This window comes from Tauraco erythrolophus, chromosome W (assembly GCF_009769465.1).
Source record: "Tauraco erythrolophus isolate bTauEry1 chromosome W, bTauEry1.pri, whole genome shotgun sequence".
Classification (NCBI taxonomy): domain Eukaryota; kingdom Metazoa; phylum Chordata; class Aves; order Musophagiformes; family Musophagidae; genus Tauraco; species Tauraco erythrolophus.
In genome coordinates, this window is record NC_141497.1 from 29,402,540 (window position 1) to 29,428,611 (window position 26,072).

General features: G+C 46.7%; 1 protein-coding gene across 1 annotated transcript in view; it reads right to left on the minus strand.

Moving 5' to 3' along the window:
* The window catches only part of LOC147526296 (syncytin-2-like), a 62,436-nt gene extending 36,635 nt beyond the window's left edge, over positions 1-25,801 (minus strand). Inside the window, 2 exon segments of the mRNA XM_086630132.1 lie at positions 23,645-23,820; positions 25,719-25,801. Coding sequence (XP_086486258.1) covers positions 23,645-23,820; positions 25,719-25,801 — 259 coding nt within the window.
* Between the last annotated feature and the right edge of the window lie 271 nt (positions 25,802-26,072).

Below are 26,072 nucleotides of genomic sequence, written 5' to 3' on the forward strand. Positions count from 1 at the left end.
TGGTTGACATGCCTGAGGGAGGGGGTGCCATCCAGAGGGACCTGGACAAGCTCAAGAAGTGGGCCCATGTGCGAACCTCATGAAGTTCAACAAGGCCAAGTGCAAGGTCCTGCACATGGGTCAGGGCAACCTTCAGTATCAATACAGACTGGGGGATGAAGGGAATGAGAGCAGCCCGGAGGAGAAGGACTTAGGGGTACTGGTGGATGAAGAGCTGGACATGAGCCGGCAATGTGCGCTCGCAGTACAGAAAGCCAGTTGTGTCCTGGGCTGCATACAAAGAAGCATGGCCAGCAGATTGAGGGCGGTGATCCCGCCCCTCTACTCCGCTCTGGTGAGACCCCACCTGGAGCACTGCATCCAGCTCTGGAGTCCTCAGTACAGGAAAGACATGGACCTGTTGGAGCAGGTCCAGAGGAGGGCCACAAAAATGATCCGAGGGCTGGAGCACCTCTCCTATGAAAACAGGCTGAGAGAGTTGAGGTTGTCAAACCTGAAGAAGAGAAGGCTCCAGGGAGACCTTATTGCAGCCTTTCAATACTTATAAGAAAGATGGGGACAGACTTTTTAGTAGGGCCTGTAATGATAGGACAAACGGTGATGCTTTTAAACCAAAAGAGAGTAGATTCAGACTAGATTTAAGGAAGAAATTATTTGCGATGAGGGTGGTAAGACACTGGAACAGGTTGCCCAGAGAGGTGGTAGATGCCCCATCCCCTGAAACATTCAAGGTCAGGTTGGACGGGGCTCTGAGCAACCTGATCTAGTTGAAGATGTCCCTGTTCATTGCAGGGGAGTTGAACTAGATGACCTTTAAAGGTCCCTTCCAACCCAAACCATTCTATGATTCTATGATTCTATGATTCTATGATTCTAAGTCTGCTGCCTACCAGGATCTTGCATTCGTGACATCCCTGAGAGGCTGCTGAGCCTGGTGAACTTGACAGATTATCATCCGCTCCTACTATTCCACATAGGGTCTAATGATACTGTGACGAGGCAACTTAGAACCATCAAAAGAGACTATATGACCCTCAGAGCAATGTTAAAAGGATCTGGAGCACAAGTGCTGTTCTTCTCTATCTTCCCAGTCAGAGGAAAGGGTTCAGGAAGGGGGAGATAAATTGAAGAGGTGAATGCCTGGCTGTGTGGCTGGTGCCATACTCAAGGTTTTGGCTTCTATGATCATGGATCTACCTTTGAAAAGTCAGGTCTGCTGGGAGCAGATGGGATTCACCTGACCAAGCTGGGCAAGAGGATCTTTGCCAACAAGCTGACTAGACTTATAAGGAGAGCTTTAAGCTAGATTTATTGGGAGAAGGGGATGGAGTTTTGAGTAACAGAGAAGAGCCAGGGGATGCTGATGCATTAGGAACCAACAGGGAAACACCCGAGAAATGCCACAAAGGAATTAGGGCTTGTTTCTCCAAAAAGGTGACACGGTCAACAGCCCAACTGAAGTGCCTCTATACCAATACACGCAGCATAGGTAACAAACAGGAGTTGGAAGCCATTGTGCAGCTAGAAAGCTATGATATAATTGCAATCGCTGAAACTCAGTGGGATGAATCACACAACTGGAGTGCTGCAATCAACAGATATAAACTGTTCAGAAGGGACAGGCAAGGAAGGAGGGGCAGGGGAGAGTGCCCTCTATGTAAAAACAATGATTGACTGCACAGAGCTGTCTTTGAAAACCAGCGATGAACAGGTTAGAGAGCTTATGGGCAAAAATTAGGGGCCAAGCCAACAAGGGAAACCTTGTGGCTGGTGTTTACTACAGGCTGCCCGATCAAAGGGAGTCTGTTGAAGAAGCATTCTTACTTCAACTACAGGAAGCATCACGCTCACAGGCTCTGATCCTGCTGGGAGAATTCAGTCACCCTGACACCTCCTGGAAAAGCAGCACAGCAAGCTATTGGAGCGCACTGAGGAGAATTTCTTAATCCAGGTAATAGACAGTCCAATCAGCGGAGAAGTGTTACTAGACCTGTTGCTCACCAACACAGAACAACTAATTGGAGAGGTCAAGATCGGTGGCAGCCTGGGCTGCAGTGATGATGCCCTGGTGGAATTCACGATCCTGAGGGATACGGACCAGGCAAAGAGTAAAGTCAGGACCCTGAATTTTAGGAGAGCGAACTTTCAGTTGTTTAAGGAATTAGTGTATGGGACCTCTTGGGAAACTGCCCTCAGAGATAAAGCTCTTTAAGGACATTTTTCTTAGAGCTCAAGAGCTCTCAATTCCCATGTGTAAAGAAATCAGGCAAGGAAGGCAGGAGGCCAACATGGCTGAGTAAGGACCTCCTGGTCAAACTAAACTGTAAGAAGGAAATACACAGGCAGTGGAACCAGGGACATGTATCCTGGGAAGAATATAGGGATGTTGCTCAAGTGTGTAGGGATGGGATCAGGAAAGCTAAGGCACAGTTGGAGCTGAATTTGGCAAGGGATGTGAGCAATAATAAGAAGGTCTTTTACAGGTACATTGGCCAGAAAAGGAAGAAAATATACCCATTTTTAAAAAGGGCAATAAGGAGGACCCTGGGAACTACCGACCAGTCAGCCTCACCTCTGTGCCCGGAAAGATCATGCAACAGATCCTCCTGGAAGATATGTCGAAATGTATGGAAGACAAGGAGGTGATTAGAGACAGCCAACATGGCTTCACCAAGGGCAAATCGTGCCTGACTAGAATCATAGAATGGAATCATAGAATGACTACTAATCTAGTGATCTAGAGATGGGTTTGACGGATGGACTGTTAGATGGAGAAGGAATTGGCTGGATGTCTGCGTCCAAAGACTTCTAGTCAGTGGCTCAATGTCCAAGTGAAAACCAGTAACGAGTGGTGTCCCTCAAGGATCCATACTGGAGCCAGTGCTGTTTAATATCTTCATCAATGACATAGACAGTGGGATTGAGTGCACCCTCAGCAAGTTTGCAGATGACTCCAAGCTGAGTGGTGCAGTTGATTCGCTAGAGGGAAGGGATGCCATCCAGAGGAACCTTGACAGGCTGGAGAAGTGGGCCCATGGAAAACTCGTGAAGTTCAACAAGGTCAAGTACAAGGTCCTGCACCTGGGTTGGGGCAATCCCCAATATCGGTACAGACTGGAGGATGAATGGATTGAGAGCAGCCCTGAGAAGAAGGATTTGGGGATACTGGTGGATGAAAAATTGACATGTCGGCAGTGTGCACTCACAGCCCAGAAAGCTGGTTGTGTCCTGGGCTGCATACAAAGAAGCATGGCCAGCAGGTTGAGGGAGTGGATTCTTATGGCAATGCCATAAGAGATACACATATAGCAAACCCAGTTATACGTCCAGTCATTAATTCTAAATAGCCTTAAGGGCTCTATATTCTGACTCCATAACATAAGAAACTTTAAGTTCAGTCTCTGCTTGTAGAAGGACCAGGCTGATGGTCGATGTCTTGGTTGTCATCAGGAGGATCATCAATCGAATGATCTGCATTCTGGCCGTCATTTGAAGGTTGCCTTGGAGGTTGCCTGTTCTGCTTCTGGTGCCGCAGGTCAGGGCGAACGCATCTTGCAGGTAGCCATCGTACCCCAGTATCTGTGGAAACGCAAGCATACCCACGACCCCAAGCAATAAGCTCACACGGGCCTTCCCACTTCTTAGTGAGTAGGTCCCGTACCCAGACTTTCGCTCGAGGCAGGTGCGTCTCGCCTGAAGACTGCAACGAAAGAAAATGATTCAGAATAACAGGATTATTTGAATTTGGTGGCACAGTAAGATGATTAATTGTATATAATGCTTTTTCTAGTCGACTCTGTGGGGTTTCTCCATGCATTCCCCCTTTTTGTTTATCTAAAACACACTTCAAAGTGCCATGAGCACGTTCAACAATGGCTTGGCCAGTAGGAGAATGTGGAATATCCAAGGTATGATTTACACCACATAGGTGTAAAAACTGCCGTGTCTTCTGTGAGACATAGGCCGGGCCATTATCGGTTTTCACAGAAAAAGGCACGCCCAAGACCGCAAAGGCGAGTTTCCAATGGGCAATGACATCGCGACCTTTCTCCCCAGTATGAGCAGACGCCCACATAGCTGAGGAGAAAGTGTCAATAGACACGTGCACATACTTAAATCTACCAAATTCAGGAACATGCGTTACATCCATCTGCCAAAGCTGCAGGGCCTTTAGGCCCCTGGGGTTTACCCCCGATGGCAGAGGTGCAGCAAGTCCGTGGCAGTCAGCGCAAGCGCTGACAATGTCCCGAGCCTCAGTGGGCGTTAAGTGGAACTGCTTCTGCAGGGTATGCGCACTTTGATGGAAGAAATTATGTGATGCCTTGGCTTGTGCGATTTTTATCAGGCTGAGGTGCTACCTACACAGGGTTAGCTAGCATGTCAGCCCTGGTGTTGCCTTCTGTTATAAAACCTGGCAAATTAGTATGACTATGGATATGCAAAATGTAATACGGATGAACTCGAGCTTGAATTGCACACCACAAAGTTTTCAATAGTGAAAACAGAGCCGCATTATTCACTTCCTTCAAAAGTGAACAGTCTAAGCGTTGGGTTATGTCTGCTACGTAGGCAGAATCAGTGACCAAATTCAAAGGTACCTGAGAGAACCGCTGAAAAGCCATGGCAACGGCCCTCAGTTCAACCAACTGGGCTGAGCCTGACTCGTGGCCTTCCAGCACCTGCAACTCAGATTTCTCCTTCCAGGTAACAATAGCTTTCCCGGTTTTCCCGGACCCATCAGTGAAGACGGTGGGTCCTTGCACTGGCACCCGACTATTTTTTGGCCGCAAAGTAAAGCTTGTCGATTTTGCCAATTGCAGTAATTTATGGCTGGGCAGATGATAAGCAATCTGTCCCGAAAAGTTTTGCAGCGCACTTTGCAGAGGAGCACTGTTAGTAAGGCTCCACTCAAAGTGTTCCTGCCGTACTGGCAGAACAATTGTTGCAGGATCCACTGCCATTAATTGGAAACACCGTTGGCGGCATTTGATTATCAGACAAGCGATCAATTCAAACAATGTGGATGCTGTCTTTTTTGGCTGATATGGCAAAAAGACCCATTCCAGAATATGCAAAGGGTTGGGCCACTGTTTATTCCACTGGCCAATGATACCTGTAGGGTGAAAATCTGGAGTGGTAATGAAAACAGTGATATCAATGGAGGGATCCACTCGATAAACCTGACGAGCAGAAACAGCCTGTTGAACCTCCTCCAGCGCTCGTCGTGCTTCAGGAGTCAATTTCCGAGCTGAATTCAACTCGGGGTCCCCCTTTAAAATATTAAAAAGCGGGGAAAGTTGTGCTGTGGTTAGCCCTAGATAGGGACGTAACCAATTGATGATACCCAGCAATTTCTGAACATCATTCAGGGTTTTAATAGAACCCGAGAATTGCACCTCTTGGTGTTGTATAGTTTGATCCAGAATTTTGACTCCTAAATATTTCCAAGGAGGATGCTTTTGAACTTTCTCCGGAGCCACTTGCAATCCATAAGAATGCAGAGCAGCGAGCAGCCAAGGCTGTATCCTCAGCAGCTCGTCCTGGGTGGATGCTGCCACCAGGATATCATCCATGTGATGGTAGCAGTATGCCTCAGGAAACTGCTCGTGGACTCCGGACAAAGCTTGAGCGACATACCATTGGCAGATAGTCAGGCTGTTCTTCATGCCCTGAGGTAGAACCTTCCATTGATACCTCTTCGCAGGTTCGGCATTGTTAACTGCAGGCACAGTAAAAGCAAATTTTGGCTTGTCATCCGGATGTAAAGGAATAGTGAAAAAGCAATCCTTCAAATCAAGGATCAGGATTTCCCATCCTGCTGGAATCATGGTGGGTGAGGGCATACCAGGCTGCAATGCCCCCATACTTTCCATCACTGCATTGATTTTCCGGAGATCCTGCAACAATCTCCATTTTCCTGATTTTTTCTTAATTACAAAAACAGGAGTGTTCCAGGGACTAGTGGAAGGCTCAAGGTGTCCCTGTTGTAATTGCTCCTGAACTAACTGATGAAGGGCGACTAGTTTCTCTTTTGGTAGGGGCCACTGGGGTTGCCAGATGGATTTGCTTACTAGCCACCGCAAAGGCAGTGTAGGATACTCTGCGCCCTTTAGCACAGTGGCCCCCATCAAAAATTTGTCCCAATCCGTACCCCCCAAGCCGCCAATACATCCCGCCTCCAGAGGTTAAGTGGAGCTGCAGTGACATAGGGCCGAACTGTAGCTGTTTGCCCCTCTGCATTTTTCACCACCACAGGTCGTTCGCTTAAATAGCTCTGTGTGGTTCCCCCCAACCCTGCAATGGCCGACCCCACAGGGGCTAAAGGCCACCTAGGAGGCCACGCAGAGAAGGAGATGATTGTCACATCAGCGCCCGTGTCGATCAAACCTCGGAGCTGAATCTTGGACGGCTGGGCATTTGGCAGCATTAGGGTACACGTCATCTGCAGCTTTTGGCTAGAGATGTCTGCAGTCCAGAAGACCTGCGGAAGTCCCGTAGATGCAAAGCCACCATCTCCACGACTTCGTTGTTCTGTCCTGGGAACACATGATTTGAAAGGCACAAGTTGAGCAATTTGAGTCTTTTCAGGAATAGTGACAGGGGGGGTGAGTGTGGAAACCATAGCACAAATCTGGCCTGTAAAGTTAGCATCAATAACTTCTGGGTGTACAAAGATCCCTTGAGTGGTGACACTAGATCTTCCCACCAGCAATGCACTCAGTCCCTGTCCTAGGGGCCCAAATGCATTCAAGGGAACCTTATAAACATGACAGGATTCTAAGATGACTGTTGCTGCGGTGTGCACATCCACTCCGATTGATCCCTGGGTGCTGGCTCTAAGCTGGCTGAGTAGGCCTGTGTCGGTGCTATGCCCTGGGGAAGTATTTGTGTCTGAGCGCACATCCCCTTTGCGCTCCTGGTCGAGTTTCCCGAGCGTGTCAAGGGTCGACCATTGGCATGGTACATAGATTGACAGTATTTTGCAAAATGACCTGGCCTATCGCATCTCTCGCAGTGAGCAGCTTCCCTGTTCTCCTTCTTTTTCTTCTTTTGTCTAATCTGTTTCTGCTTGCTCTCAACCTTAGGTTGCCTTTTTAGTCCACGATCAGAATTTAATTGAATTGGCTGCAGAACTGCAGCCAGAGCAGACAGGATTCTCAGATCCCACTTTGGAACAGGCTTCAACCTGTTAATTTTAATTTTACCTTATTAATTTTGAGCGTCACCTGATGGATATGATCGCCAATTATACTGGTGACTTTTCATTCACAAAAGCTTACCTTGATTTTGATAATGCCAAACATCGTTGGAATAATTTAACCAGTTTGATTGTCTTGCAAGGTCTCCTGAATATATGTTTAATTATCTATATATTCAAAATCAATCGGCCATTTAGGGGTGTATATCAATTTATTTCTCGGGTTATTGTGCTTGCCATCTCGACTCCCATGACAAGCACTATAGCTACTCAGACTACAACGGTATCAGTTGCCCCCGTAAGGAAAAGAAAATGTATACAAAAGTTAGAAGATGAAGAAGAGCAATCAGGGCCATCACAACGATTGGAGGAAGAACAACCAAGGAAATGTGTGCGAAAGTCAGAACGCAGAGGAGAGGATGATGATGATGAAGAGCAACCAGGGCCATCACGAGAAATGAAGCGGGAGCGTTCTGTTTCGCCCCAGAGAAAATCTCAATGGAGGAGGAGTGACATCATAGATGAGACGATAACCACCAGATCTCTAAAAATGAGCGAGCTGCGAGATATTCGAAAAGATTATGGCGGTCAGAGGTGAGCCAATTGTCTCTTGGTTGCTCAGATGCTGGGACATGGGAGCCAATAGTCTGGAGTTAGATGGTAACGAAGCCAGGCAGCTAGGAGCCCTTGCCATGGATGGAGGCATTGATAAAGCAATTGGAAGACAGACACAAGTCCGCAGCCTCTGGAGACGGCTCCTGGCAGCTATAAAGAAAAGGTATCCCTACAAGGACGAGGTGCCATGTAATGTAAGCAAGTGGACCAACACAGAAAAAGCTATTCAGTATCTGAGAGAACTGGCTGTGCGAGAGTTGATTTATCTTGACTCGAAAAGCGGACCAAGACTCGAAGATCCAGATGACGTCCGGTGCACACGACCAATGTGGCAGAAGATTCTACGGAGTGCGCCAGCAGCATATTCCACCTCATTGGCAATAATGGACTTCGGGGACGATGAAGCACCACTATCCGTAGGTAATCTGGTCACCTACCTCTGACGATATGATGATAATACTTCTATACGAACCTGTGTTGCGGCTGTGGAAAAGCTGTCTGAAGAGGTCCGAGAATTAAGAGAAAAAGTAGATTTCCCACCACCTGAACGTTCTAGAATTTCAGCTGTCAGAACCAGGCGTTACCCTCCTCGAGAGAGACGAGAGAGACAGTACAGATCACGGGGTGAGCTGTGGTTCTACCTCCGTGATCATGGAGAAGACATGAGAAGGTGGGATGGAAAACCCACCTCCGCTTTAGAGGTCAGGGTACGCCAGTTGGGAGGAAGAACCAACAGAAATAGAACTTTCTCCAATTCCTCCAGGACAGCTGTTGCCCCAGTCTACAGTGAGCAGTCCACTAGTCAAAATGGGAGGGCTGATCCTCCTAGCCACCCTGACTCTATTCCTGCTGATTCCTCTGATGAATATGATAACAGGCATTAGAGGGGCCCTGCCTCCAGCCAGGTGGAGGAGAGGGACAATTGAGTTTACTGGACTGTGTGGATTCGGTGGCCTGGCACATCATACCCCAGAAAGTATAAGGTTCTAGTGGACACTGCTGCCCAATGCACCTTGATACCGTCGAACTTTAGAGGGACAGAATCCATCTGTATTTCTGGAGTGACAGGGGAGTCTCAACAACTGACTGTGTTAGAGGCTGAAGTGAGCCTAACTGGACAGCAGTGGCAAAAACACCCTATTGTAACTGGCCCAGAAGTGCCGTGCATCCTTGGCATAGATTATCTTAAGAGAGGGTATTTCAAAGACCCAAAAGGGTATCAGTGGGCTTTTGGCATAGCTGCAGTAGAGAAAGAAGAAGGCAGACAGCTGTCTACTTTGCCTGGTCTCTCAACGGACCCTTCTGCTGTGGGGTTACTGAGGGTCGAAGAACAACAGGTGCCAATTGCTACTACAACAGTGCACCGACGGCAATATCGTACCAACCGAGACTCTCTAATTCCTATCCATAAGTTGATTCGTCAACTGGAGAGTCAAGGAGTCAACACAAAGACCCACTCACCTTTTAACAGCCCTATATGGCCTGTACGTAAGTCCAATGGCGAGTGGAGGCTGACGGTAGACTATCGTGGCTTGAATGAAGTTACACCACCATTGAGTGCTGCCGTGCCAGATATGCTCGAACTTCAGTATGAACTGGAGTCAAAGGCAGCCAGGTGGTACGCTACAATTGATATCGCTAATGCGTTTTTCTCAATTCCTTTGGCACCGGAATGCAGGCCACAGTTTGCTTTCACCTGGAGAGGCATCCAGTATACCTGGAATCGACTGCCCCAGGGGTGGAAACACAGCCCCACTATTTGCCATGGACTGATCCAGACCACACTGGAACAGGGTGATGCCCCAGAACATTTGCAATACATTGATGACATCATTGTATGGGGCAACACAGCAGAAGAAGTTTTTGAGAAAGGTGAAAAGATAATCCAAATCCTTCTGAAAGCAGGCTTTGCCATAAAACAGAGTAAGGTCAAGGGACCTGCCCAGGAGATTCAGTTTTTGGGAATAAAATGGCAAGATGGGCGTCGTCAGATTCCAATGGACGTGATTAATAAAATAACAGCTATGTCCCCACCAACCAACAAAAAGGAAGCACAAGCTTTCTTAGGCATTGTGGGTTTCTGGAGAATGCATATTCCCGACTACAGCCAGATTGTAAAACCCCTCTATCAAATAACCCGAAAGAAGAATAATTTTGAATGGGGCCCAGAGCAAAAACAAACCTTTGAACAAATTAAACAAGAAATAGTCCATGCGATAGCCCTGGGACCAGTCCGGACAGGACAAGATGTCAAAAACGTGCTCTACACCGCAGTCGGGGAGAATGGTCCTACCTGGAGTCTCTGGCAAAAAGCGCCAGGGGAGACACGAGGTCGACTTCTTGGGTTTTGGAGTCGAGGATACAAAGGATCCGAAACCAACTATACTCCAACTGAAAAAGAGATATTGGCAGCATATGAAGGAGTCCGAGCTGCTTCTGAAGTGATTGGTACGGAAGCACAGTTGCTCCTGGCACCCCGATTGCCAGTGCTCGGCTGGATGTTCAAAGGGAGCGTCCCGTCTACACACCACGCAACTGATGCCACATGGAGCAAGTGGATCGCGCTGATCACACAAAGAGCTCGGATAGGAAACCTCAATCGCCCAGGAATTTTGGAAGCGATCACTAACTGGGCTGAAGGTAAAGACTTTGGAATGTCACCAGAGGAGGAGGAGGTGACACGTGCTGAGGAGGCTCAACCTTATAATGAACTATCAGACAATGAGAAGAAATGCGCTCTGTTTACCGACGGATCCTGTCGCCTTGTAGGAAAACATCGAAAATGGAAAGCTGCTGTATGGAGTCCTACCCGACGGGTCGCAGAAGCTACCGAAGGAGAAGGCGAATCAAGTCAGTTCGCAGAGGTGAAAGCCATCCAACTGGCTTTAGACATCGCTGAACGAGAAAAGTGGCCAATGCTCTATCTCTATACCGACTCTTGGATGGTAGCAAATGCCCTGTGGGGATGGCTACGGCAATGGAAGCAGAGCAGCTGGCAAGGCAGAGGTAAACCCATCTGGGCGGCCCCGTTGTGGAAAGACATTGCTGCTCGAGTAGAGAAGCTGGTTGTAAAAGTACGTCATGTAGATGCCCATGTACCCAAGAGTCGGGCCACGGAAGAACATGAAAGCAATCCACAGGTGGATCAGGCCGCCAAGATTAAAGTAGCTCAGGTGGATCTGGACTGGCAACATAAAGGTGAAAAATTTCTAGCTCGTTGGGCCCATGATGCCTCAGGCCATCAAGGAAGGGACGCCACATACAAATGGGCTCGTGATCGAGGGGTGGACCTAACTATGGACACTATTGCAGAGGTGATCCATGAATGTGAAACATGTGCTGCAATCAAGCAAGCCAAGCGGTTAAAACCTCTTTGGTATGGAGGGCGTTGGTTGAAATATCAATATGGTGAGGCTTGGCAAATTGATTATGTCACACTTCCACAGACTCGCAGTGGCAAGCATTACGTGCTTACAATGGTGGAAGCAACCACTGGATGGCTGGAAACATATGCCATGCCCCATGCCACCGCCCGGAACACTGTCTTGGGCCTTGAAAAGCAAGTCTTGTGGTGGCATGGCACCCCAGAAAGAATTGAGTCGGACAACGGGACTCATTTCCGTAACAATCTTATAGACACCTGGGCCAAAGAGCATGGCATCGAGTGGGTATATCACATCCCCTATCATGCACCAGCTTCTGGGAAGATTGAACGAAATAATGGATTGCTAAAAACCACACTGAAAGCAATGGGTGGTGGAACCTTCAAACATTGGGATACGCATTTAGCAAAAGCCACCTGGTTAGTCAACACTAGAGGATCTGCCAATCGAGCTGGTCCTGCCCAATCAGAACTTCTACGTACTGTAGAAGGAGATAAAGTCCCTGTAGTGCACATGAGGAATATACTCGGGAAGACAGTTTGGGTTATTCCTGCCTCGGGTAAAGGTAAACCCATTTGTGGGATTGCTTTTGCTCAAGGACCTGGGTGCACTTGGTGAGTGATGCAGAAGGACGGGGAAGTCTGATGTGTACCTCAAGGGGATTTGATGTTGGGTGAAAATAGATGATAAAATGAATTGAATTGTGTGATATTAATTGCTGAATAACCCTGTCCCTGCATACCATCATCGCTATGGTTGTCACATTGTACTAATGTCATTATATTAAGAATCATCCAGGTTAATGAAGAATGAACTTCGGCAGAATCCAAACACCCAGCAACTTCTTCGAGATCAACATCTTCAACCTGCAGATGGCGGCTGGATACACCAACTACGAGCTCCAGATGCCACACACAACAAAGACTACATGTCATCCGTTCTACCGACTGAGCGAATTCCACGTCATCTTTCCTGCCCTGAGAGACTGCTATAACAGATGAAGACATATTTTGGAGGGATGACCCATGGCTAAGGGAATAATATATATGTAAGGTTTGAGCATGACGTGCATGGTATGGAATAAGGGGTGGATACTGTCCTAGTTTTAGCTGGGACAGAGTTTTTAACAGCCAGAAGAGCTCCGTGTTTTGGTTTTACTCAGAGGCTCACTCTGAGAAGAACGCTGATAGCAAGCTGATGTTTGCGATTGGAAGTGAAACTCCAAGGACTTTTCAGTGTGCCGGAGTGCAGAAACACGGCGGGACAAGGGGGGAGCATAGCTGGGACAAGGGGGACACCATTCCCCTTGTGATTTGTGGTGGAACTTAAGATTGAGGGCCAAACTGGCCAATTAGTATTCCATATCATGCAGCGTCATGCCCAGTATAAAAGTGAGGGTCAGCTGGGAAGAAGGGCTTTTGCGCTTTGGCTCTTTTGTGCTTTTGCTCTTTTGCGCTTGCTGTGCTGTTGCTCTATTGTTTTTCTTTCTTTCTCTCTCTCTCTCTCTCTGCGCCCCTCTCTATTTCGAGGCCTCGCGTTCGTCCGGGATTGCAGCTTCGGGACGAGACGGGCTTCGCATACGAGGGAGTGGTGAGCACCTACACTGTATTAAATCATCTGTATTAAATTGTTCTTATCTCAACCCACAGGTTTCCCGTTTCTCCTTTAATTCTCTCCCTCATTCCTGGGGGTGGGGGAGGGGGAGTGACTGGCTGTGTGGGGGGTGGGGTTCAACCTAACCCACGACAATTCCTTTTGCCACTCAGGATGATTTCTTAAAGTGAAAAACATATCAGCATATACCACCTCATCCCATTTATCATTTGTTCTGAGAAACGGCATCAATTGCACTAAAGTATTATAATTCAAAGTTCCATTATTTGGCCATTTTCCCCTATCTTCCAGTTTATATGACGGCCACCACTGGTTACAGTATTTGACTAAAGTTTTCTTATTTATGTTTCCTCCTAGGGGATCCCCAGTATCTTTCCAATGTGCCAGAATACATCCTAACGAACTCTTTCAAAATTACCTTGCTCTTTTGACCACCCATTATACTATGCAGCCAGGAGTTCCTTTACAATAATTATGATAGACACAAATTATTATTATAATCACTACCAACAATACTCCACAAAGACAAACAAAATATAAATTATTTAAAATAATTCACTCTTAAAATAATTCACCATTCACTCTTATCCTCTCGCTTTGTCCTTTTCCGGATGTTTTCCTCACAGAATAACAGAACCACAGGTCCAGACTTCCGCACTCGCTTCATGCACAATTGCACGTTTCACTCACTCACTCACTCACTCACTCACACGCACATATCTTTTACATTATCGAAATTACCAAAATTACAAAATTCGAGAACACAAAACCAAAATTGCAAGGACCGAGAGTACAATGTCCAACATCAGAACCGAAAAATATTCCCAAATGCACACCGAAATGTACACAGATGTACACTGAAGTGTTCCCAAATGTATACCAGTAAGGTGCTAGCAACCCGGCATACGTTGTTCCATGTAAGATCTCATCTCACGGTTTATGAACAGCTTCCTAACGGCCAGGTCCCCACAATGATTTAAAGAATACCTTTATTCGGACAGTCCTTGTCTGTTCCCGCAGTGATCCCATTGACGTGAGGAGTCCCTCCGGGAAAATTCCTGGGAGTACCCAAGGGAGTCCTGTTCTCAGCGGGTCCTGCAGCTGAGCAGAGAGGGTCCTGTCTCAGGGTGCATGGGGGATATCTCCTCCTAGCATGCACACCTGGCCCCTGGACAGAAACTTAGGTATACACTACAATCATGCATATTCATAACATGCTTACATATTCATTGTTATTCTCTTAAACAATTGGTTTATTTTCTCTCACTTGACATGTAAATTACTTTGCATGCTCAGTTCTCTTCCTCTGCCCCTTTCTTTTGGGTCTGGGGTATGTTTAGGGTAGGTGGTCCATGAGTCAGTGGTTGTGATCTCCCCCTGCCGGAATTACCTTTTCCCCAAGTCACTGCTGCGCATGTTCACAGTTCAGAAAAACATGATCACAAAGTTTATACATTCTCTGGGATGTTCCCTTCAAGGGTAGATAGTTTTGGATAAAGAGTCTCCCTTTTAATCACTTCTGGCAGCTTCAAGGATGGTCATCTTGTTATGTTCTTTAGGTATGTGTAAACCACCTACTAAACCCTTCATGAAATTCTTACACAAAACTTTTAACCCCTTCATTGTTGGATAACAGGCATCGTCATATCCCAATGGATATGATCAATAAAATAACAGCTATGTCTCCACCAACTAACCAACAAAGAAATACAAGCTTTCTTAGGTGTCATGGATTTTTGGAGAATGCATACTCCAGGTTATAGTCTCATTGTAAACCCTCTCTATGGAGTGACCTGGAAGAAGAACAACTTTGAAAGGGGTCCTGAGCAGCAGCAAGTCTTTGAACAAATTAAACAGGAGATAGTTTGTGCAGTAGCACTTGGGCCACTCCAGACAGGACAAGATATGATAAACATGCTTTGCATCTCAGCCAGGGAGAGTGACCCCACCTGGAGCCTCTGACAGAAAGTGTCTGGAGAGACTTGAGGTCGACCTCTAGGTTTTTGGAGCTGGGGATATTGAAGATCTGAAGCCCAATACACTCCAAATGAACAAGAGAGATTAGCATGCTGTGGTTTAGGCCACTCCAGCAACTAAACTCCAAACAGCCGCTCACTCACCCTCCCCTATCCCCAGGGATGAGGAAGAGAATTAAAGGAGAAAAGGAAAACAGACACGTGGGTTGAGATAAGAACAATTTAATACTACTACTAATATATGAATGTTGCAGGATCCCTTCTGTGGACGGCCCAGAGTCATGACCGTACACCAATATGGTTAGAAATCATGCTCGTTTATTACAAACAACACACAGGTTATATAGCGGAATGTGGCGTGACACAACTACATTGTACAATTGGCTTGCTTAGTGTAAACACACGCTCGTGGGTTATAGTGATAGGGCAGCGCTAGCAGACCACAGGTAATAAGCTCATCCCTTTAGTCTCCTCATTGCAGTCATCAGAGAGGCATCCAAGAGGCATGCATCTTGGCAGGCTATCAATCTACATTTCCTTTTAAGGCCATTGAGTTAACTTGAAGGACAAAAGTAATGTAGTTGGTAACCTTGTGCTCTGGGGCCCAAACAGGGATTGTCCATACCCGAGAGAATATTATGGCCAGTCTCGGAGAGGAACTCCTCCACACTTCCCCCTTTCTGTTTTTGGACAATCCATAGTCCTGGCATTGCCTTAAGGAGGACCCGAGAGGCACACTTCAGGACACACTGTGCTAAGAGAATCATAAACAGCAATGCAACTAATATCGTTATGCCTTGTATGATTAATCCTTTTATCCAACCTGGTATGTTCCAACTACTGAACCAGTTTGAGAATGGGTCATCTTGTGTCGTGATATGATGCATGTTACTTTGGAGATTTGCAAGCTGCTTATGAATGCTTTGAGAGTGGTCAGATAGGTCCATACAGCACATGCCTTCAAAGTCAGTACAACCATGGCCTTGAGCTAACAATAAAAAATCAATAGCAGCGCGATTTTGCAATACAGCATGCTGGATATCATCTACATCATCAATAGAGAAGTGAGAATACCAGAGGTAAGATTAAATTTCTTCAATGCCCAACAAGCAAGCTTAGCCAACTGATTATTAGCATTGCCGTCAGAGGCTCCTGGAAGGAAGATAGATAGTGCTGCTATTTCAGCTGGACTCAGCAGCTGCACGTTGTCATTACAAGTGCTGTCAAACTCTTTCAGGCTCCTCTTACCCCGGCTTGTTCGGGTTGTTCGTTCAGCTAGAAAATCATGAATGCTAGGGGCAAAGAGAGTTAGGCAACCCAAATAGCAAGGACCACCGATCCTTGAGGATCGGCAGGAGCGTATCGTGTGTAAATACTTCCCCAATAAGCGCTCCGGTTTTTACATCTCCCCACGTCGATGTGCCGGACACATTCAAACGCAGTTTGTCTTGGAAGAAAAAACTGCGTCCTAATTTAGCCTGATAGGCTTGCTTCAGCGTTTGGAACCAAACCACACCAGAGCCATTTACAAGTTGCATAGGAGGGCGAATGGTTTTACATATGGCGTCGTGACTCATTAACTGGTTCCATAAGCCAGAAACATTTTTCCATGTTCCTGATAACAGGCTACCCAAGAGATCAAGTTCTTGCAGTCCTGCGGGGATGGTCACATTGAGTGCTCTAATCAAGGCGGCTTGGACTTGGGATCCTACATCGAAAGGCCAATCCCACCCACTGCAGATCCGTCTCATGCCACTGGGTTGTTGGTATGAGAGGGCAGAGGTATTGACGAATCTTTGAACTCTGTTATGTTAGTGCTATTATTTGGCCAAAGTATTGGCACACCAATAAGGCACGTGCGAAATGGGTCAGAGGCACTTTGCATAGATAAACAGAATTGTGAGACATTGGTTTTGTTAGCCCAAGTGACTCAACTTATTCAGTGTAGTTAACACCTGTGCCACTTCAACTCCTGGTGCAAATATTGAAGCTGCAATGATTTTAGCTGGATCCTAAAATTCTGCTCTGGAATCGCACTAGCTATCATAAGCATGTGTGCTTCGCCTATTCCGGGTGTGTCTATGACTTAGGATCATGGTGGTATGAGGTAAATACATTCCTAAAGTCCCTATAGTACATAGATCTCCCCTTATATACGAAGGAATACCTTACTAAGCTCTACTATAGCTCTGCAGAAGCAGTTACTGGCATATTGTTTCCCTTTCTGGGAGTCTTACTATTTCGACTATGCCCAAGATTCCGCTGAGCAGGAGGGTAACAATCAGCAGGGTCATCGCGGAGAAGGGAGGCAGGCACAGCACCTTCAGGGCGTCCCCTATTTATCCACAAAGTGTGCTCCGCAGCCTCCTTCCGCTCCGCTCTGAACCATCTCCTTTACACCCCCAACAGAGTCTATGAAAAAGGTACTGACACGGCGTTGCCGCACGCGTGGCCAGTGCGTGCAACAAGGCTGCCCAGTATGTGCTCTGCTGGCCAACAGCGGTTTTTGCGAATCGCAACATGTTGTTCAATAACAATCCTCCTAGCTTCCCTTTTTAAAGTTACGTGCTCACAACTAAGTCTAGTTTGTAATTCTTTGTCATTAATTTGGTACCAGTTAATTCTTTTCTTTCCAGTAGCTACAGGTGGACTCCATACACCTTCCGATCGGAAAAAACACACAAAGCATATATACAAGCAACTTTCACACACATAATATACCTAACAATGAGAAACATAAGAACAGTTGATATATTAACATGAAATCTTCTATTACGAGTCTGTCCATTTGAACCATTCTCCTCGTTTGGCATTTCTGTGATCTCTGCTTGCTCTGCTAATTCTTGGATCTCCCCTTCTCTATCTGTAGTTTCAAAAGTCCTGGTTGGCTTTACGTTTCTTGCTGGTAACCAGTATGGACCTGTTGGAAAGAGAACACAAGCATACCCTCTTCCCCATGTAAGCAGAGGCACAGGGCCATCCCATGAGTTGAGTCCAGTTTCTTATAATATACCGTTGATTTTTCTACAAAAATGGCACTGGGTTTAAAATGATGATCCACAGCCATAGTATGTTGCCTAGAAGCAGACAAATTAAGAAAATTTAAAACATACGTAGCTTTGTCCAAGGATTCTTGCGGGGAAGTATACAGAAGACTGCCCCTTTTTGTTTATCAAGCATTTGTTTTAACATTAAATGAGTTCGTTCAATAACAGCTTGTCCCGTAGGCGAATGAGGGATACCGGTAGTGTGAGTCACTCCCTGATCCTGTAAAAAGGTACTATACCGGACCATTGTCTGTCCCGATTTTCTTCGGTACTCCCATGGTTTTCTCCAGTGTGAGCAGTAGCAACAACAAAGGCAGAAAATATATCAACAGGTATATGTACATATTTAGATTGAAGAAACGATTGAATATAAACACACTCTCGTGGGTTATAGTGATAGGGCAGCGCTAGCAGACCACAGGTAATAAGCTCATCCCTTTAGTCTCCTCACTGCGGTCATCGGAGAGGCATCCAGGAGGCGTGCATCTTGGCAGGCAATCAATCTACATTTCCTTTTAAGGCCATTGAGATAACTTGAAGGACAAAAGTAATCTAGTTGGTAACCTTGTGCTCTGGGGCCCAAACAGGGATTGTCCCTACCCGAAAAAATATTATGGCCAGTCTCGGAGAGGAACTCCTCCACATATGAATATATACATATATGTACAGTGATAAATATATACAAATGAGTGATGTATCGTGTAATTGCTCACCACCCCTTGACTGAGACCCGTCTCATCCCGAACTAATGATCCCGAAACTGATAAGTCCCGATACCGCAATCCCGGATGAGCGAGAGGCCCAAAAATATAGAGCGAGACAGTTAGCACTCTGAGAGTCCGAAAGTGAGAGTCCCGGAAGGGCAAAAGCCCTTCTTTCTGGCTGCCCCTCACTTTTATACCGGGCATGATACTGCATGATATGGAATACTAATTGGCCAATTTGTCCCTCAATCCTAAGTCTAAGTACAAATCATAAGGAGAGTCATGGACCCTCTGTCCCGGTTGTGCTCCCCCCTATCCTATTGTGCTCCGGCACACTGGCAAGAACATGGCAAACTGAAAAGTCCTTGAGACCTCAATGCCAACTATAAATATCAGTGCGCTATCAGCATTCTTCTCAGAGCAAGTCTCAGACTAAAACTAAAACACAGAGCTCTTCTAGCTGTTTGAAAGAAGAGCTAACTCTGTCCCAGCTGAAACCAGAATAGTATCCACCCCTTATTCCATACCATGCACGTCATGTTCAAACCTCATATATATACATAGATACTATTCCCTTAGTCCATGGGTCATCCCTCCAAAATGTGTGTTGAGTTCATTTAGTCTGTAACTCTGGTCTTCATCTGTTGTAGCAGTCTCTCAGGGCAGGAAAGATGATGTGAAGTTCGCTCAGTCGGTAGAACAGATGACGTAGTCTCTGCTGCGAGTGACATCTGGAGCTCGTAGTTGGTGTATCCAACAACAGTCCATGTCCACAGTCTGCAGGTTGAAGATGTTGGTCTCGAGGAAGTTGCTGGGTGTCTGGAATCAGTTCTAGTTCTGTTGAAGTTCATTCTTCATTAACCTGGATGATTTCTTAATGTAATGACATTAGTATAATGTAACAACCATAGGATGGTATTCAGTGACAGGGTTATTCAGCAATTAATATCACACAATTCGATACATTTTATCATCTATTTTCACCCAACATCAAACCCCTGAAGGTACACATCAGACTTCCCCGTCCATCTGCATCACCCACCAAGTGTACCCAGGTCCTTGAGCAAAAGCAATCCCATGAATGGGTTTACCTTTACCCGAGGCAGGAATAACCCAGACTGTCTTTCCCAGCATATTCTTACTGTGCCCTACAGGGACTTTATCCCCTTCTACAGTACGTAAAAGTTCTGATTGGGCAGGACCAGCTCCACTGGTAGATCCTCTAGTGTTGACTAACCAGGTGGCTTTTGCTAAATGCGTATCCCAATGTTTGAAGGTTCCACCACCCATTGCTTTCAGCGTGGTTTTTAGCAGTCCATTATATCGTTCGATCTTCCCAGAAGTTGGTGCATGATAGGGGATGTGATATACCCACTCAATGTCATGTTCTTTGGCCCAAGTGTCTATAAGATTGTTACGGAAATGAGTTTCGTTATCTGAGTCAATTCTTTCTGGGGCGCCATGCTGCCACAAGACTTGCTTTTCAAGGCCCAAGATAATGTTTTGGGCAGTGGCATGGGACACAACATAAGTTTCCAGCCATCCAGTGGTTGCTTCCACCATTGTGAGCATGTAGCGCTTGCCATTACGTGTTGGCTAAAGAAGAGCTAACTGTCCCAGCTGAAACCAGGACAGTAGTATATGAAAGAGTTTGAGCCACTTCAGAAGTAGTTGATACTGAAGCATAGCTCCTTTTGGCACCTCGATTGCCTGTGCTCGACTGGATTTTCAAAGGGAGGGTCCCCTCTACAGATCATGCAACTGATGCTACATGGAGTAAGTGAGTCGCACTGATAATGCAATGGGCTCGAATGGGAAATCCCGACTGCCTAAGAATACTGGAAGTGATCATGGACTGGTCAGAGGGCTGAAACTTCGGAGTGTCAACAGAGGAAGTGACTCATGTTGAAGAGGCCCCTCTCTATAATAAATTACCAGAAAATGAAAAGCAGTATGCTCTGTTTACATATGGATCCTGTTGTGTTGTGGGAAAACATCAAAGGTGGAAAGTTGCTGTGTGGAGTCCTACATGACAAGTTGCAGGAACTGCTGAAGGACAAGGTGAATTGAGTCAGTTTACAGAGGTGATTGGTAACGAATTAAATTGATTTTTTTTCCCCAAGTCGAGTCTGTTTTGCCTGTGACCACAATTGGTGAGTGATCCCTCCCTGTCCTTGTCTCGACCCTTGAGCCTTTTGTTATATTTTCTCCTCTCCATCCCACTGGGGAGGAGGAGGAGTGAACAAATGGCTGTGTGATGCTTAGTGGCTGGCTGGGGCTAAAACCATGGCAGGTATAGAGGACGATGACTGAAATATCAATATGGGGACGCCTGGTAGATTGATTTTGTCACATTGCCAGAAACCTGCCATGGCAAGCACTATGTGCTTACAATGGTGGAAGTGACTACTAGATGGTTGTAAACATATCCTGTGACCAATGCCACTGCCCAGAATACAATCTTGGGCCTTGAAAAGCAACTTTTACAGCAACATGACACCCCTGAAAGAATTGAATCAGAATGGGACTCATTTCCAAAACAACCTCAGACACCTGGGACAAGGAGCATGGCATTGACCTATGATGCACCAGCCTCTGGGAATACTGAATGATACAATGCACTGTTAAAAAATACACTGAGAGCAATGGGTGCTAGGACATTCAAGCATTGGGACACACATTTATCAGAAGCCACTTGGCTAGTTAACACTAGAGGATCTGCCAGTTGACCTGGCCCTGCCCAGTCAAAACCCCTGCGCACTGTGGAAAGAGATAAGATCCCTTTAGTACATATAAGGAACTGGCTGGGAAAAACAGTCTGGGTTATTGTTGTGGTTTAAGCCTCCCTGGCAACTAAACGCCACACAGCCACTCGCTCACCCTCCCCCACTCCTGGGGAATCGGGAAGATAATTAAACGAGAAAAGGAAAGGAGACGTGTGGGTTGAGATCATAGAATCATAGAATCGTTAGGGCTGGAAGGGACCTTCAAAGGTCATCTAGTCCAACCCCCCTGCAAGGAACAGGGATATCTCCAACTAGATCAGGTTGCTCAGGGCCTCGTCCAACTGGGCCTTGAACGTCTCCAGGGATGGAGCATCCACCACCTCTCTGGGCAACCTGTTCCAGTGTTCTACAACTCTCATGGTAAAAAATTTTTTCCTAATATCCAATCTGAATCTACCTCCCTCTATTTTAAAACCATTACCCCTTGTCCTATCACAACTGGCCCTCCTGAACAGCCTCTCCCCATCTTTCTTGTAGGCCCCCTTGAGGTACTGGAAGACCGCTATAAGGTCACCCCGGAGCCTCCTCTTCTCCAGGCTGAACAGCCCCAACTCTTTCAGCCTGTCCTCATAGGAAAGGTGCTCCAGCCCTCTTATCATCTTCGTGGCCCTCCTCTGGACCCTCTCCAACTGGTCCATGTCCTTCTTATGTTGGGGACTCCAGAACTGGACACAATACTCCAAGTGAGGTCTCACGAGGGCAGAGTAGAGGGGGAGAATCACCTCCCTTGACCTGCTGGCCACGCTCCTCTTAATGCAGCCCAGGATGCGGTTGGCCTTCTGGGCCGCAAGAGCACATTGCCGGCTCATATTGAGCTTCTCGTCCACCAGTACTCCCAAGTCCTTCTCCTCAGGGCTGCTCTCGATCCATTCTCCGCCCAGTCTGTATTTGTGCCTGGGATTGCCATGACCCAGATGTAGGACCTTGCACTTGGCCTGGTTAAACTTCATGAGGTTGGTACGGGCCCACCTCTCCAGCCTGTCAAGGTCCCTCTGGATGGCATCCCTCCCTTCCAGCGTGTCGACGGCACCACACAGCTTGGTGTCATCGGCGAACTTCCTGAGGGTGCACTCCATGCCACTGTCCACGTCACCGACAAAGATGTTGAAGAGGGCCGGGCCCAACACGGACCCCTGAGGGACGCCACTCGTGACCGGTCTCCACATGGACATCGAGCCGTTGACCACTACTCTCTGAGTACGGCCATTGAGCCAATTCCTTATCCACCGAGTGGTCCATCCATCAAACCCATAAGAGATAAGAACATAATAATAATAATAACAATAATAATAATAGCAATGACAATAATATATGAATATATGAATATATATGCATAATGCTAATAATATATACAAACGAGTGATGCACAGTATAATTGCTCACCACCTGGTGACCAATACCTGTCCTGTCCCAGCTGATGATCCTGAAACAGATGCGTCCCGACACCACAATTCTGGAAGAGCGAGGGGCCTGAAAAGAGAATGAGAGAGAGAGAGAACTCCAAGAGTCTGAGAGTCCGAGAACAAGCCCTCAGAAGATAATTCCAAAGTTCCCAGTCCACCTTCATCTAAATACTGAGCATGACGTTTCATGATATGGAATACTCCATTGGTCAATTTGGCCCTCAATCCTAAGTCTAAGTTCAAATCATAAGGGGAGTTGTGGGCCCTTTATGGGAATAATAATGATAAAATAACAATAATAATGAAAATATATATATATAACAAACAGATAAGTCCCGACACCTCAGTCCTGGATGAGTGAGAGGCCTGAAAAGAGAGAGAGAAATAGCAATCCTAGAGATTAACAGTCCAAGAAAACCCTTGGAAGAGAGTTCCAGAAAGAGCAAGAGCACTACTTCCTGATCAACCCTCATCTATGCACTGGGCATGATTTTGCATGATATGGAATATTTCATTGGCTAATTTAGCCCTCAATCCCAAATCTAAATTCAAATCATAAGGGGAGTTGTGGATCCTTTGTCCTAGCTATGCTGTCCACCATCCTGTTGTGCTCCTGCACACTGGCAAAAACATGGGAAGCTGAAAGGTCCTTGATTTCTCAGTGCCAACTATAAACATCAGTATGATATCAACATTCTTCTCATAGCAAATCCCAGACTAAAACCAAAACACGGAGCTCTTCTAGCTGCTAAAAAAAAAAAGCTCTGTCCCAGTCAAAACTAGGACAGTATCCACCCCTTATTCCATACCATCCATGTCATCCTTAAGTCTCACATATGTACATAGATACCATTCCCTTAATGTATGGGTCATTCCTCCAAAATGTCTGTTGAGTTCATTTAGTCCATAACTCTGTACTCCATCTGTCATGGCAGTCTTTCAGGGCAGGAGAGATGATGCGGAGTTCACGCAGTTGGTAGAACGGATGACACGTAGTCTCTGTTGCATGCGGCATCTGGAGCTTGTAGCTGGTGTATCTGGTGCAGTCCATGTCCATGGTCTGCAGGTTGAAAATGTCGATCTCGAGGAAGTTGCTGGGTGTCAGTTGTTGGAATCAGTTCTATTTCGGTCAAAATTAATTCTTCATTGTCATGGTTTAACCCAGCCGGAAGCTAAGTCACCACCAGGTCACTCACTCACCCCTCTCCCTCAGTGTGGTGGAGAGGAGAAAAATGTAACAAAGGCCTGAAGGTCGAGTTAAGAACAGGGAGGGATCACCAACCAACCATGGCACTGGGCAAAACAGACACAGTTTGGGGAGAAATCAATTTAATTCGTTAACAGTTCATTCAGAGAAGATAACAAGAAACAAAGCCAGACCCTCTCCCTACCCTTCCCTTCTTCCCGGCTCTACCTCCTCCCCCAGTGACACAGGGGGATAGGGAATGGCGGGTGTTGCAGGTCAGTTCATCACACATTGTTTCTGCAGCTCCTTTCTTAGAGGAGGAGGACTCCTTACACTCTTTTCTCTTGCTCCAGTGTATCCCCTCCTCACGAGACAGTCCACAGACTTCTCCAACATGAGTCCTTCCCTCAGGATGCAATCCTTACCCATCAGATTGCTCTGGTGCGGGCTTCTTCCCCACAGAGTCACAGCTTCTTAGGGAGATGCCACCCACTCTGGCATGGGGTTCTCCATGGGCTTCAGATGCCTCTCCACCTCGTCATCACCCTCCAGCAACTCACGGAGATCATTCGCTATGACTTCCTTCAGGCACAGCCATCTCTGCTCCAGCATGACCTTCTCTAAGAGCTATGGGTGGATCTCTGCTCCACCATTAATCTCCATGGGCAGCAGGGGGACCGCCTGCCGTCTCACCACCGGTTGCAGGGGAATCTCATCTCCAGCACGCGTCCTCCTGTTCCATCATCACTGTCCTTGGTGTCTGTGTGGCCATTTCTCTCACATCTCCATCCTCTTGACGAACCTCAGCAGTCCTGTCAAGAAGAACTCCTCCCAGAGGGTGCCCCGGCAGCGGGGCACTTTGGATTTCTCCAAGCCGTGCTGCTGCAACCATCTCCAGTCAGGTAGTGGCAGTCCAGCTTGGACAGCCGTCTGCCCAGGAGGCCAGTCCCCCCGCCTCCCCTCTCTCTTCAGTGTAGATCCAGACTCCCTTCAGGCTCCTTTGTCCCCATCTTAAATAGGGCATTTGCAGAGGCGCTGATTGGCTTGGCCTTGGCCTGAGGGGATGGGGAGGGTCTGACCTGGCCAGAGGCCGGTCCGACCGGTTTTGGAACCAGAGAAGCTTTTCATAGCTACTTACAGGGGCCATTTCTGCAGCCCCTTCTGTACACCCATCGCATTCATTAACCTGGATGATTCTTAATATAATGACATTAGTATAATATAGAACAACCATAGCAATGAAAATATGCAGTGGCAGGGTTATACAGCAATTAACATAATACAATTCAATTCATTGGCTATTTTCACCCAACATCAAATCCCCTTGAGGTACACATCGGACTTCCCCGTCCTTCTGCATCACCCACCAAGTGCACCCAGGTCCTTGAGCAAAAGCAATCTCACAAAGTGGTTGACCTTTACCCAAGGCAGGAATAACCCAGACTGTCTTCCCCATCATATTCCTAATGTGCACTTATAGGGACTTTATCCCTTTCTACAGTAGGTAAAAGTTCTGATTGGGCAGGACCATCTCAGTTGACAGAACCTCTAGTGTTGACTAACCAGGTGGCTTTTGCTAAATGTGTATACCAACGTTTCCAAGTTCCACCATCCATTGCTTTCAGTGTAGTTTTTAACACTCCATTGAATAGTTTGATCTTCCCAGAAGCAGGTGCATGATAGGGGATGTGATATACCCACTCAATGTCATGGTCTTTGACCCAAGTATCTATAAGATTTTTTCAGAAATGAGTCCTGTTGTCTAATTTAATTCTTTCTGGAGTGAATTGCCGCCATAGGACTCACTTTTCCAGGCCCAGGATAGTGTTCCGGGCAGTGGCATGGGGCATGGCATATGTTTCCAGCCATCCAGTAGTTGCTTTCACCATTGTGAGCACATGGCACTTGCCATGGCGGGTTTGTGGCAGTGTGATATAATTAATCTGCCAGGCTTCCCCATATTTATATTTTAACCAACGTCCTCCATACCAAAGAGGTTTTAACCACTTCGTTTACTTGATCGCAGCACGTTTCACATTCATGGATAACCTGCGCAATAGTGTCCATGGTTAAGTTCACCCCTCAATCACGAGCCCATCTGTATGTTGCATCTCTTCCTTGATGGCCTGAGGTGTCATGAACTCAACGAGCTAAAAATAT